At 40.2% G+C, this 15,673-nt stretch overlaps 1 protein-coding gene across 2 annotated transcripts in view; it reads left to right on the plus strand.

Annotated features, from left to right (window-relative positions):
* SNX25 (sorting nexin 25) overlaps window positions 1-15,673 on the plus strand; it is a 165,390-nt gene that overhangs the window by 69,353 nt on the left and 80,364 nt on the right. For both annotated transcript variants that reach the window (XM_024219250.2, XM_029910594.1), the window contains one exon: window positions 3,967-4,037. In XM_024219250.2, coding sequence (XP_024075018.2) covers window positions 3,967-4,037 — 71 coding nt within the window. The remainder of the gene's footprint in view (window positions 1-3,966; window positions 4,038-15,673) is intronic.

Raw genomic sequence — 15,673 nt, forward strand, 5'->3', positions numbered from 1 at the left:
ATTATTACCATACTGCTCATTTAGTATTACTCAATGCATTCACTGACACTCAGTACTACTTTAAAGGTGAAATCGTAAAAGGAAGATCTGCCTATTTCAGCTATTTATTTTTTATATCAACTGCATCTAAAATGATAGTACCATAGAGTAACAACAATATTTTTTGCTCAAACATGAGAATTCAAGAATAATCCAGAAGGAAGACAGGCAGTCCTTAAGAAAGAAGTATGAAATAAAAAAAGGTTTACCAACCTGAAGATCCTGCATGTTCAGACATGTTCCTTTCATCATCTTCAACGCAGCTTCCTCCTGACAAGGAACACTTCTCGTGATGTTGTTTCATTCAGGCAACCAGGCCTTGCATTTCTTTGTTGCACTGTTTGCATTTTGCACACATGCCTGTCTTACCCACAGGTAGAGGAACTTCATTCAAATATTCCCAAACTGGGTCTCCTTTATAATGGCAGCAGGCCGTAGGCTTTCCCTTCTAGTGAGAGAATGGTATGGTAGATCTCAAATCAATGAAGGCTACACTCAGAAAGACCTCAAGACTTCTGGAATATGCTGCTCAAACAGGGGTAGGCAATCTATGGTACACGTGCCGAAGGCGGTACACGAGCTGATTTTCAGTGGCACTCGCACTGCCCGGGTCCTGGCCACTGGTCCGGGGGGCTCTGCATTTTAATTTAATTTTAAATGAAGCTTCTTAAACATTTTAAAAATCTTATTTACTTTACATACAACAATAGTTTAGTTATATATTATAGACTTATAGAAAGAGACCTTCTAAAAACGTTAAAATGTATTACTGATACGCGAAACCTTAAATTAGAGTGAATAAATGAAGACTCGGCACACCGCTTCTGAAAGGTTGCCGACCCCTGATCTATACAGAAACCCCTGGAACCCCATAAGATAGGGTCCCTAATCCATGAACTATTGGAACTCATTTACAAAACTTTTCTTAAACATTACATGAATATATTGTCTCATACTATAGAATTAGAATTTATAATCCCTATTCCATGATGAGATATCTTTGAGCTATAATATATCTTAATTAAAGCTATCTTTAGATTTTTTTTCCTCAAAAAGCATTTAAATAAAAAAAATCTGATTTTTTTTATTTTTATTTTTTTAAATCATATTTTCCAGTGTGGATTACTTTGCACTTATCAAAATTGAATTTCATCTGCCGTTTTGTTGCCCAGTCACCCAGTTTTGTGAGATCCCTTTGTAATGCTTCACGGTCAGCTTTGGACTTAACTGTCTTGATCACCTTTTCATCCACCTACCTATATCTGCTGGAGAACTGGAATACCTTCCTTGGGCTTCAGCATTGGGAATGAAATATTGAAGGTTTCCAGAGCAGAAGATCATGTGACTTCGAAGGATAGCTACCTTCCAGTGCTGCTTTGTTATTTTGGGGAAAGTTTTGACACCTGTTTTTGTGAAGTAGTTACAATATTTATGTCCTTATTTCTTTTCATCAAGGAAAAGGGTCTTACAGATAAATTTTCTTCATAAGGATGTGAAAACCTTAAGAGAAAATACAAAATATATACATACAGTGGGATCATGACAATGTGACCCACAATCCTTGAACTTCCCTTCTCCCCAAATTTAAGGTCCTTTGGAAAGTTGAATGAGATTGCAGAGAATAGGGAAGGAAAGGAGAAATCCTTACATACGAGGTCTGAAACCATAGATAGTAGTTTTATATAGTGCCATAAGTTTGTGTGAGATAAAGAGGTTGAATGAACTAGAAGTGGCTGAGAATGAAAGATGATAAAGGGAGGAAGCTGATGGTTAATTTTCCCTCTGATTAGCAGCTGTGATGAAGGTAGCGCAGTATCACAATTATTATTTTATTTGTGTAGCACCACGGGTTACTAGATGCTTCATGGTAAAACATAGACTACAGCCCTGCCACAAAGCTTATTTTCTTGCTTTAGAAGTGATGAGAAGAGTAAGGATAACAAACTGTAGGGGAAGGGGATTGGCGCAGGGAAAGACAGGGGTACCAGCAACATGAGCCTGTGATCACACAGTTTACAACATGTGCAGCTCTTTTAAAAAAAAATGAAATGGAGTAAGCTAAAAAGAACTGAAAAATAATTGACTCACTTATGCATTAGTTTAGTTTATTTCCAGTAACCCAGATAATTTAATTTTTTTCTCGCCATTTTAGTCCTATTAGGATTGCTTAAATGCTTTCACAGCTTAGATATTCTAGGCATCATAGCAATTCTAATAGTTAGGACTAGAGTGGCAAGAAAAAAATAATTTATCTGGGTAATTGGGAACCAAGTATGTTATCTGTGGTACTAATTTGGCTGCCTTTTATCATAGTATCTGAGCACTCACAATGCTTAATGTAGTTATACTCACCACACCCCTGTGTGGTAGACAAGTGCTACTACCTCAATTTTTACAGAGGAGGAGCTGAGGCACAGAGAGAGACTAAGTGACTTTCCCAGGTCACACAGGAAGTCTGTGTTATAGCAAGGAATTGACTCTAGTCCCAGGCTAGCACGGTGACCAGTGGGCCGTTCTTCCTCATAGGTATTTTGAAAAGCATGTGCTGTTGAGTGAAATCAACTGGGATAAAGTAATGGCAGAAAAAGTCCAATGCAGTATGGAAGGTGTTCAAAAACAAATGTATGCGTAAATTTACAGTAGCCATAAAAACTGGTTAGGCACATTTTCTGAGAATGTTAGAAAAGTTCAGAAACTATTAGTTAATCCTCATCTCCTCACTAATATGCTCAGAGGAAAAGTGTTGAATATCTCTGTGTGACAGAATAATTAAAGTTTCAGTGAAGCAAGGAGTTTATGAAAGCCTTAAAGATGAATGAACAGTAGAAATATCTTGAATAAAAATATCACCACTTCTTAACTACGTTATCTTCCAACTGCTGCTGCTATGTGCAGTTTTTTTTTTTTCTGTACAAATGTATCTACCTCCCAAACTTCAAATATAGGTCTGTGTGTAACTCAGGTCAGGAACAGGGACAAATGACCAAGCAGCCAGGTTATTAATTATAAGGACATAACTTTCAGTGACTGCTTTTTTTGGTTAACTGTGGTTCTTACTCTCTTGCTTTTTCTGGGGTAGGAAAAGGGATGGTAGAGGAAACCCCATCCTTCCCTTCCCTTACTCTGCCACTCTGAGCATGTCTGTCTCTGATGGGAGGGAGGGGGGGAATTCTCTTTTCTTTCTTAGCAGAATTTGTTCATTATGCCTGGACAGCACAGTGTATTTCCCTTTTCAGCAGGGTTTCTCAGGGACTTGCAGTTTACTCGCTGATTGAGTAACCTTGAGTCTACTACACCTCATTCTGTACATTGACTTTGTACAAAGTAATGGATTTTGGTTTTAAAGCCTTAAAAGATACAGACCCTGACTGCATCATCCTTACAGCTACCTGAATTCCTTCCCCTTTGAATACTACAATTGCATGTTACATCAGCAAACAAGTCTGCCTTTGCTGTAGGAGGCCATTGCACATGGAACTCTCTCCTGAAATCTGTCTCAGTTTTACAATGAAGTCTTAATTATTCCCTCAGGCATGTTTTTAATTTCACCACTCTGCCAAGTTTATTACATTTCAATCTCACTCTGTTTGCCAACATTACTTTTTCACCTTTGAATTTTAAGACCATGGTTTTGTATTACACTTTCATTAATTTTATTGAGTTTTTAAGAACCTGTCATACAGTATCCCAAGGGTTTCAGTGGAGACAAGGGGACATCTGAATTATTGCTGGGTTTTTTGAATGATTTTCATTTTTTGTTTGTTCCATCTTTGAGACTTCTCCTCTCCCACTCTGTTTCCAGACATACTCGCCCTCTGAATGGGAATGTGAGTTTGTTCTTCATTTTTACTTCTAAAAGTCTGCAATGTGAAGAGCAAATTTATAAAAGACCATCTTTTATCTTTTTTTCTCCCCTCTTAAAACTAGGTATCAAATCGTAGTGGAAATAGTTCAAGCAACCACAATCAGCAACTTTCCCCAAATGAAGAGACAGAAAGGTAAGCATGCATTCTGTTCAGAGTTTTAATATAATATACGTGATATCTGAATGTAAGACATGTACATAGCTGAGTTTGTGTGCACAGCTCCTGGACAGATTTTGAGAATGTGCCTTCCAACATTAGATTTTAATATTCCAGTTTTCACACTGTGATGGGTTGGATCACAGAAACCCCCTTGGGAGCTGCCACCTGACGTGCTAAGAGTACTTCTGTACCTGCTTTCCCTGCCAGCTCAGGACTCCAGCACCCTGTCTTGCTGAGCCAGACACTCCCGTCTGCTCCAACACAGACCCAGGGTCTGAACTGCTTGCCCCAAAGCTGCAGACTTAACTGAAAGCAGCTTACAGAAGTGTTCTTGTCTTTAACACTCAGATGCCCAACTCCCAATGGTGTCTAAAACCCAAATAAATCCGTTTTACCCTGTATAAAGCTTATACAGGGTAAACTCATAAATTGTTCGCCCTTTAAAACACTGATAGAGATATATGCACAGCTGTTTGCCCCCCCCCCAGGTATTAATACATACTCTGAGTTAATTAAGAAGTAAAAAGTGATTTTATTAAATACAGAAAGTAGGATTTAAGTGGTTCCAAGTAGTGACAGACAGAACAAAGTGAATTATCAAGTAAAATAAAATAAAACACGCCAGTCTATGTCTAATCCAACTGAATGCAGATAAAATCCTTACCAGTTTCAGACTGCTTCCTTTTACAGACTAATCTCCTTTTAGTCTGGGTCCAGCAATCACTCACACCCCTTGCAGTCACTGTCCTTTGTTCCAGTTTCTTTCAGGTATCTTTGCGGGTGGAGAGACTCTCTCTTTAGCCAGCTGAAGACCAAATGGAGGGGGTCTCCCCTGGGCTTAAATAGACTTTCTCTTATGGTTGGAGACCCCCACCTCTCTCCTATGCAAAATCCAGCTGCAAAAAATGGAGTATTGGAGTCACCTGGGCAAGTCACCTGTCCATGCATGACTGAGTTCCTTACCAGCCAAGCCACATTCCTGGGAAAGCCTAGATGTGGATTGGTGTCTCCAAGTTCATTGTTGGCTTAAGTGTTTCTTGATGGGGCACTTACTGAGAATAGTCTTTTCTCAGGAAGTTGATCAACTGCTTCACTACAGCCTACTTAGAATCAAACAAGTATGCAGCCAATATTCATAACTTCGAATACAAAAATGATACATGTCTACAAATAGGATTAATAGATTCAGTAGATCATGACCTTTACAGGGATATGTTACATGGCCTATGTAGCATACAACACATTCTAGTTATGTTATATATATATATATATATACACATACATAAGCATATTTCCATAAAGCCTTATGGGGGGCACCGACCGTCACACATACACTTACTAAAGAAGTACTTAGTTTTGTTTTACTTGTTCAATTGTGGTTAAAATTTATTTGCCAAAATCTTACTGTTTCATTGTAGACAAGGTTCAGAAAGTAAATAATATCTGTCACTGGTACACCTACCCTTGTTCTATTAAGGTTTTTGCAATAACATGGTATTTTACATGGTACAGTACAACCTCTTATATTACTGAATTTCACATATTTGCTGGCTAATACTTGTCATTGTATAGCTGTTCAGAATTAACCCTCTAATCCAGTCCTATAAAAAAAATTCTCCAGTATAAACTCCACTTGATACTCCCTTGCACCAATATTATTATGTAGGAGTTTGGGTTTCTCTGATCTAAATGACAGAGAGCACTGTGGGGTTGATCCTCATAAGCTTGCGAGAAAGGAGAACATTTTGAGGACACATTCAAAATATGTTATGGATTCATGAAGCAGTGTCTCAGTCTCTGTGAAGCTGTCTGGTTTACCAGTTAAAAGTGAAGGGATTACAGTTCTGAGGAAATGGATTACTGTATATTGAAAGGGTGGGGTGTGGGAAAGGAGTAGGGACAGTGTAACACAGAATGAAAGGTCAGGTGAAGGGGCCAAAGTTTACACAATCTGATTCAGATTTTCCTGCAGGTTCTCATTAATATACCTGGGCAATGACAGGCCTCAGTACAATAACTACTTTCCACACACAAAAATACACATACAATGAAAGCTGGCTGTAAACTTGCCCTGCTAAGGGTTTCAAAAGAGGCAGCTCTCCCCGCATCCCCAATCATTTTTCACCTTTATTTTTGCTGATAGATCAAAGAAAATTCCAATCCTCAAGCTAGAATGGCTGGGCCCATTCCCCATCATCTCCTCTGAATTTACTGAAATTGTGATCTTATCATTGTTGAGGCTTATACTATATGAGCAGTTAAATGAATATTATGTCCTTTTCTTTTTATATGCTTCAATACACCCCTTCTCCAATTTTTAAAATACCTATTTTATTATCCTTTCAAGATATATGCTGTATACTTCTTAAAAATATTTATGTTCATGTACAATTTATGCTCCCACTTATGAGTATTTTATTTGACTTCGTTTACTTTTCTCAATAAATGTTGATTTCTATGTCTGCAAGAAATTGTGGTGATAGTAATGATACTGGACACAGTTTTCATGTGGGCATGGACAAATATTTTTTAAGGTACAGTAATAGAAACAGAGAGTATTAGTTTATTTGTCCGTAATCTAATATGGAAGGGAGACTTCCAAAGTATGTAGTGGAGATGTGTCTGAGTTTTCCTCCAGGCTTTTAAAATAAAATTCCAGTGTCATTAATTCTTGCATTTTTTATCGTGAGTCTTGCAATATTTGGTTTCTCAGAATCCCAGGTGCTGGAATCAAAAGATTGCATGAGAAATTGTTTTCATTTAAAGAAAATAAATTTCTAGTTCTAATGCATGCAGAGGAAAGCCTTAAAATATGACTTGAATGCACCCTAAAGGTTCAGGAAACCCCCAACATTTATCATTTAACTTTTTTTTTTCAAGCCAGTCTTGTGTGTTTTGGAGCCTGACTCATATTTTTGAATGCTTGAAGTTGGCACCACTGAAATTCCTTTCTTTTATAACATAAAGTAGAGCTAACTATCTGCTGATCCATAACAAATTGCTTGTACTGTAACAAAGCAAAAGGAAACCTGAAAATCAGTGTTAGGTTAACTGTCCATTAGAGAAAGGGAATATTAATGTACTTCAGATGAAAGGTTAATTTACTGGAAAGAGTTTTTCTCTTTCTTATTTTATTACTTTATAAAACAAACTCACAAGTCCATTAAAAAAATAATTTTTCCAAGTGTATGGTTGCCTACGGTTGCTGGTATTATGGAGCTCTGTGCTTTGTTGTGACTAGACTTGATTTATAGGACAATTTGTACAAAAATATTGTATCCCAAAATGCTTTACAGAGATAGATACTATTAAAGATTTTCAGGTCAGATTAAAAAAAACTAACAAGCAAACTAGGGCTGTCAAGCGATTAAAAAAATTAATCAGGATTAATTGCGCTATTCAAAAAATTAATTGAGAATAATCATGCTGTTAAACAATAATAAAATACCATTTATTTAAATATTTTTGATATTTTCTGCATTTTCAAATATATTGATTTCAGTTACAACATAGAATACAAAGTGTACAGTGCTCACTTTTTATTTATTTTTTATTACAAGTATGTGCACTTTAAAAATCAAAATAAATAGTATTTTTCAATTCACCTAATATAAGTACTGTAGTGCAATCTCTTTATCATGAAAGTTTAACTTACAAATGTAGAATTAGGTACAAAAAAACTGTGTTCAAAAAGAAAACAATGTAAATCTTTAGACCCTGCAAGTCCACTCAGGCCTACTTCTTATTCAGCCAAAAGTTTTACATTGTTTTGTTTTTGAGTGCAGTTATGTAACAAAAAAATTCTACATTTGTAAGTTGCACTTTCACGATAAAGAGATTGCACTACAGTACTTGTATGAGGTGAATTGAAAAACATTTTCTTTTATCATTTTTACAGTGTACATATTTGTAATAAAAGATAATAATATAAAGCGAGCACTGTACACTTTGTATTCTGTGTTGTAATAGAAATCAGTATATTTGAAAATGTAGAAAAACATCCAAAATATTAATAAATTTCAATTGGTATTCTGTTTAATAGTGCGATTAAGACTGTGATTTTTTTTGACTTAATCGCGTGAGTTAATTGCGGTTAATAGACAGCCCTAAAACAAACCCTATCTCCCCATATAAATGATGAGATTCAGGAATGTGGTTCCTGATGGGAGGAATGTACATAATTACCAAGTTGTAATTTTGCCTTGGCCAATGCGCCTATTACTTTTCAGTTTATATAAATATATCTAATCTACCATTCTAGGGTCCCTTAATTGAGGAATTTACTGAAAATACCTATTCAAGTATTGTGGATTAGAACAACAATGATAAACTAAATAATAGTTAAAACTTCTAAGGCTATGTCTACACTATGAAATTAGGTCAAATTTATGGAAGTCGATTTTTAGGAAGCCATTTTATACAGTCGATTGTGTGTGTCCCCACTAAGCGCATTAAATCGGCGGAGTGCGTCCACAGTACCGTGGCTAGCGTCGACTTTCGGAGCATTGCAATGTGGGTAGCTATCCACAGTTCCCGCAGTCTCCGCTGCCCATTGGAATTCTGGGTTGAGCTCCCGATGCCTGATGGGGCAAAAACATTATCGTGGGTGGTTTTGGGTATATGTCGTCAGTCGCCCCTACCTCCATGAAAGCAAAGGCAGACAATCGTTTTGTGCCTTTTTTCCGTGCAAACGCCATACTGCTTTCAGCAGACGGTGCAGTAGGTCTCCTAACCGTCGTCATCCAACCACCACTTCTGCTGCAACTCTGCTCTCCTGGTGCCACGAATCGACCTCGCAGGTCCTCTCATCGTTCTTTATAAATATCTATTCTCATGGCATCCCGTCGTCATCCACCGCTGCAACTCTGCTCTCCTGCTCGGGTCTCAATAGTGAATTTTTCCATGTTGTCTGTCATGGGCTCCCGGGAACGTGTGTTCTTCCTCGGGAAATGCGTGCGGTGCTGACCGTTGTCCTCCACCGCTTCCACTGCAACTCTGCTCTCCTGGTGCCATGAATCCACCTCGCAGTCCTCTCGTTGTTTGGTATAAATATCTATTCTTGTGGCATCCTTCGTTATCCACCGCTTCCGCTGCAACTCTGCTCTCCTGCAGACGCCATACCATGGCAAGCATGGAGCCCACTCAGCTCACAGCTGCTGTTGTGAGCATTGTAAACACCTCGTGCATTATCCTGCAGTATGTGCAGAACCAGAACCTGCAAAAGCAGGCAAGGACGCAATGACCGTGTGATCACGATAGTGATGAGGACTTGGACATCATGGTGGTAATGGGGCAGGTTCCTGCCGTGGAACGCCGATTCTGGGCCTGGGAAACAAGCACAGACTGGTGGGACCGCATAGTGTGGCAGGTCTGGGATGATTCCCAGTGGCTGCGAAACTTTCGCATGCGTAAGGCCACTTTCATGGAACTTTGTGACTTGCTTTCCCCTGCCCTGAAGCGCCAGAATACCAAGATGAGAGCAGCCCTCACAGTTCACAAAGCGAGTGGCGATAGCCCTCTGGAAGCTTGCAACGCCAGACAGCTACCAGTCAGTCGGGAATCAATTTGGAGTGGGTAAACCTACTGCGGGGGCTGCTGTGATCCAAGTAGCCAATGCAGTCACTGAGCTGCTGCTATCAAGGGTAGTGACTCTGGGAAATGTGCAGGTCATAGTGGATGGCTTTGCTGCAATGGGATTCCCTAACTGTGGTGGGGCGATAGACGGAACGCATATCCCTATCTTGGGACTGAACCACCTTGGCAGCCAGTACATAAACCGCAAGGGGTACTTTTCAATGCTGCAAGCACTGGTGGATCACAAGGGACGTTTCATCGACATCAACATGGGATGGCTAGGAAATGTACATGACGCTCGCATCTTCAGGAACTCTGGTCTGTTTGAACAGCTGCAGGAATGAAAATACTTCCCAGACCAGAAAATAACTGTTGGGGACGTTGAAATGCCTATAGTTATCCTTGGGGACCCAGCCTAATCCTTAATGCCATGGCTCATGAAGCCTTACACAGGCACCCTGGACAGTAGTAAGGAGTTGTTCAACTATAGGCTGAGCAACTGCAGAATAGTGGTAGAATGTGCATTTGGACATTTAAAAGTGCGCTGGCGCAGTTTACTGACTCGGTTAGACCTCAGTGAAACCAATATTCCAATTGTTATTGCCACTTGCTGTGTGCTCCACAGTATCTGTGAGAGTAATGGGGAGATGTTTATGGCAGGGTGGGAGGTTGAGGCAAATCGCCTGGCCGCTGATTACGGGCAGCCAGACACCAGGGCTGTTAGAAGAGCACAGCAGGGCACGTTGCGCATCAGAGAAGCTTTGAAACCAGTTTCGTGACTGGCCAGGCTACGGTTTGACAGTTCTGTTTTTCTCCTTGATGAAAACCTGCCCTCTTGGTTCACTCTACTTCCCTGTAAGCCAACCGCCCTCCCCACTTCGATCACCACTTGCAGAGGCAATAAAGTCGTCATTGTTTCAAAATCATGCATTCTTTATTAATTCATTACACAAATAGGGGGATAACTGCCAAGGTAGCCCGGGAGGGGTGGGGGAGGAGGGAAGCACCGGGTGGAGTGGTGGAGGAGGGGAAGGACAAGGCTACACTGCACTTCAAAACTTATTGAATGCCAGCCTTCTGTTGCTTGGGCAGTCCTCTGGGGTGGAGTGGTTGGGTGCTCAGAGCTCCCTCACCCCGTGTTCTTCGGCGTCTGGGTGAGGAGGCTATGGAACTTGGGGAGGAGGGCGGGCGGTTACACAGGGGCATCAGCGGTGGTTTGTGCTCCTGCTGCCTTTCCTGCAGCTCCACCAGGTGCCAGAGCATATCAGTTTGATCCCCCAGTAGCCTCAGCATTGCATCCTGCCATCTCTCATCGCGCTCCCGCCACCACTCTTTTTGCTCCCGCCACCTCTCATCTTGGTCGTTCCTTCTGTCCTCGTGTTCATTTTCTGCTTTCCTGGACTCTGACATTGTCTGCCTCCACGCATTCTGCTGAGCTCTTTCGTTGCGGGAGGACTGCATGAGCTCCAAGAACATTTCATCGCAAGTGCGGTTTTTTTCGCCTTCTTATCTGCGCTAGCCTCTGGGACGGAGATGATAAGGGGAGTGTTGAAACATTTGCAGCTGTGGGAGGAAAAAAAGGGAGAGTAGTATTTAAAAAGACACATTTTAGAGAACAATGGGTAGACTCTTTCACGGTGAACCAAGCTGTTAACATTACATAGCATATGTGCTTTCGTTACAAGGTCGCATTTTGCCTCTTATATTGAGGGCCTGCCGGTTTCGTGTGAGAGATCACACACGCTGGGCTGGGTAACAGAATTCGGCTTCCAGGCAGCCATGGTAAGCCACAGTCTTTCAGCTTCTTCAACCTTCATAACATGTGGGAATGGTTTCAAACAGCAGCGCCCTCCTTTCTCATACCAAGCACCCGTTGGGTTGGCCATTTAAAAGGAGGGGCAGTACTGGCCGCGAATGCATCCCAAGTCTTCATGGCAAATTAATCATTAAACACGCTTGCTTTTAAACCAGGCATTATATTTACAAAGGTACACTCACCAAAGGTGCCTTCTCCAGCTTCCTGGTCCGTGAGCCCGCCTTGGGAGGGTTGGGTTGGGAGGGTATTGGCTCCAGGGTGATAAACAGTTCTTGGCTGTTGGGGAGAATGCTTTCTCCGCTTGTGTGCTGTGCACTATCCTCATCCTCCTCATCTTCCTCGTCCCCAAAATCCTCATCCCGGTTGCATGAGACTCCCCCCTTGCAGGTGTCCACAGACAGGGGTGGGGTAGTGGTAGGGCCCCCCCTAGAATTGCATGCAGCTCATCATAGAAGTGGCATGTCTGGGGCTCTGACCCGGAGCAGCTGTTTGCCTCTTTGGTTTTTTGGTAGGCTTGCCTGAGCTCCTTAATTTTCACGTGGCGTTGCTGTGGGTCCCTGTTGTAGCCTCTGTCCATCATGCCCTTGGAGATTTTTTCAAATATTTTGACACTTCGTCTTTTGGAACAGAGTTGTGATAGCACAGATTTGTCTCCCCAGACAGCGATCAGATCCAGTACCTCCTGTTTGGTCCATGCTGGAGCTCTTTTGCGATTCTGGGACTGCATGGTCACCTGTGCTGATCAGCTCACCACGCTGGCCAAACAGGAAATGAAATTCAAAAGTTCCCGGGGCTTTTGCTATGTACTTGGCTAGTGCATCTGAGTTGAAAATGCTGTCCAAAGCGGTCACAATGGAGCACTCTGGGATAGCTCCCGGAGGCCAATACCGTCGAATTGCATCCACGCTACCCCAAATTCGGCCCGGCGATGTCGATTTCAGCGCTAATTCCCTCATCGTGGAGGAGTACAGAAATCGATTTTAAGAGCCCTTTAAGTTGACAAAAATGTCTTCGTTGTGTGGACGGGGCAGGGTTACATCGATCTAATGCTGCTAAATTTGACCTAAACTTGTAATGTAGACCAGGGCTAAGTCTAGTCTAGTTTTTTTTTTTTTTCCTCTCCCTTTACTTTTCTTTTGTGGAGTTGGTTCTGTATTTTATTTGAAGTTTTGTTATTTCCTATTGCTTAAAAACAACCATTATAACAATACTTTTTACTAGCCAGCAGCATAGTGGGGTGGAATGTTGAGGCTAGCCTTAATTCCTAATTTAGGACAACAGCAGTTTTGATTTCCTATAGCAACCTTAGAGTTGAACTACTCCTAAATATCCTTAGTTTCTGAAAAATTTCTAAGGTGGAAGTTTTGTTAGAGGAAATGTAGTTGTATAATGTATACTTTTGCAATTCTCATAATGTTCTGCAGGCTTATCGTTTAACATTGCAGCTATTTGTGTCGTACCCCACATACCAGCTTTCCCACAGTCAATATGATTTAAGGTTTCACAGTTCATAACCATTTTTTTTTCAATTATTGTTCAAAATATTGACACAAAGTGCACTAGTTAGTAACTATTATAATACGCCGAAAGGTAGAATAAACTTCAAGTTCTTCATCTGTTTTAGTTATTCTCCTAAGGATTTCTTCCTCCAAAATATTCAGGGTCAACCTAGCTGGAGCTGACCTTCAAAGGACAGTCAACAGGTATAAGGTTCAAATTTTGTTTATTTTTAAGGTGGGCAGGAAGTTATTTGAAAAAGCAAATATAATGTGTTTGTTAATTTCAGTGAAAATATTTTAAAGAAAAACACCATTACCTTGTGAACCTGATCAGAACAGCTTAGTTCTAAGCTGCACCTGTGCCCTAACAAGTGTCCTGGGTGTGTCCCAGGACATCCTTTATGATTCCTTGCCCCCTGCCCCCCCAACCTCAATCAGGAAGCTCCTGGCTCTGTATTCACTCACAGCTCTTAACTTAGATTCTGGTGGTGGTTTTAGTCCTACTGTCATCTGTGAACTCCCCTTCCCTCCTCTTCTGAAGACTTATTGCCCTTATTGGAGATGGCTAGGTTTGCTTCTGCAGGAGTGCAGTTTCTTTGCTACTTGGGCAGCTGTAAAGGTAGAGGATTGGAACAACTAGCACCACATGACCAGCATATGCTCCACAGACCAATCAGTTGCAAGTGTTTTGTTAATACATAATGGCAGACACTTTGCTAGTACATGACAACCAGAAAGAAAAAATGACCAGCCTGGTTTAGTTATGCAGCTGATTGAATAGCAAAAATTAACAGACAACATAACAAATGAAAAATGGACATTAAACTTTTTAAATTCTTTTGTTGTTAATTATCTGCTGTTGGTACCATTTGTTGCCTAGATCACTTGGTGACAGGGTGGTTTTATTAAATAGATACAGTACTGTAATTTTAAAAAGATTTTTATCCTGTAATTGTTCCTACTGCTCTAAACAGTGAAACATGGTCTGTGATATTATTTCTTTTCAGTTTCACATTTCTTGAATTTTCTGGACCATAGGGGCAAATATCTCAGCGGTCTGAGATGTAGGAATACTTTGAGAGGTTCAGCGATTCACAGTAGTGATGCCTGTTGTGGATGATTTTATTTCTATGGTCAGGAGAGTTATTTGTGGTAATCACTAACATTTAAGTGACAAGAAACCTAATGTAGCATCAAATGCTTTCTGAGGTGTTGACTTTTTATTTTTGCATCATGCAGCACACTGAATAGATGCTCTAGTTTTAAACACTTGCATTGCAGGTTACTTTCCTCATTTTCCCACAGACAAACCTGCTGAATCTGATTTTATGCTTATCTGCTGCCTCCTTTCCCCTCCTCCCCCCACAAAAAATAGTCAAAGGATTGTAACTATGACTGTTGGAGGGGGAGTGCTTTTTTGTTCATCTTGTGTTTTGTATGCTGATTTTTGGACTATGCTCTTCTCTATTGCAGCTTTTGCTCAGGTCAAAGAATTCCCATCTTTCTACAGTTAGTGTCAGTTGTAAAACTCCCATCATTTTGTCTTTCGATAAGAAGTGATTGTTTACTGAGAAAGCATCAGGTCTAATTTGGTCACAAATTTAGGTTTAGTAAAATTCAGTTTTTAAAAAACCTAAGACTGGTAGAAATATTTCTGTGAAATTCTGCTTCTTTTATTCTAATCTTAGCAGAAACAGTTTGTAAAATGATATATATTCCTCTGCAGTATTTTAACATAGGCATTGTAGCATTATGTGAGTGGGAGAGAACCAGAAAGTGAAATTGAGTAGAAACTGGCAAGAGACAAAAATAAAACTAACTTGTATATTTTAATTGTCCAAATTAAAAGAGAGAGTCAGAAAGTAAAGATAGAGTAAAACTGCAAATAGTAAACTTTTCAACTGATTTCTGTTAATAATCTAATGGGTGGTTCATAATCTAAAAATGTTTTTTTTTTTTTTAAAGTACAACTCTTTTACTCTGCCAGTTCAGAATTTTTGTTTCTTCTGTTATTAATTATTATTATTGTATTACATTAGTGCAAAGAGGCCCAAACCAGGACCCGGGGCACCCTTTTGCTAGATAGTGTACCAGCCAATATGAAGATACAATCCTTGTGCCAAATAGCTTACAATTAATTGGATCTCTACTTACAGTTTTTGCCAACAGCCCAGCAAGGCTTGTAGCATCACCCACCAATTTTCAGTTCCCTGCCTTCCACATGACTCTAGCCTGAGCAGAGAAATCCATCCTAGGAGGACTGGAAAAAACACTCTCTCATTAGAGCTTTTCAGATACTGTATTTTAATTGTCCAAAGGGCATCACAGTTGACAAAATCACTCCCTTCCAAGCAGGGAGTGAGAAAGTGTGGCCTGAAAGGGAACTCTGTCCAAGAAATCCTTGGTGCACAACTAGATTTCTCAGGGTGAGTATTCCCATCAAGTATAAAGATATTTGTATTTATAGGCAGAGCTGAAGACTAATGGAGAAGCAGAACCGTTGCAACAGGACTGTTTGTGGGGAGAATTCTTAAACAGACAGCTATAAAAACATCTTTTAGACATCATTTACCCTGAAGCTCAGTCTTCAGTCTGACTTGAAGTATGTACTTTTTTTTTCCTCTTAAGCCAGTAGGTCAGGATGTAATAATATCAGTACTCAGATAGCATTTTATATCTTCAGCACAGCATAGGCACTATTGGATTTTAATTCTAACAAA

Source organism: Terrapene carolina, unplaced genomic scaffold, assembly GCF_002925995.2.
Source record: "Terrapene carolina triunguis isolate 2854851 unplaced genomic scaffold, T_m_triunguis-2.0 Scaffold66, whole genome shotgun sequence".
NCBI lineage: Eukaryota > Metazoa > Chordata > Testudines > Emydidae > Terrapene > Terrapene triunguis.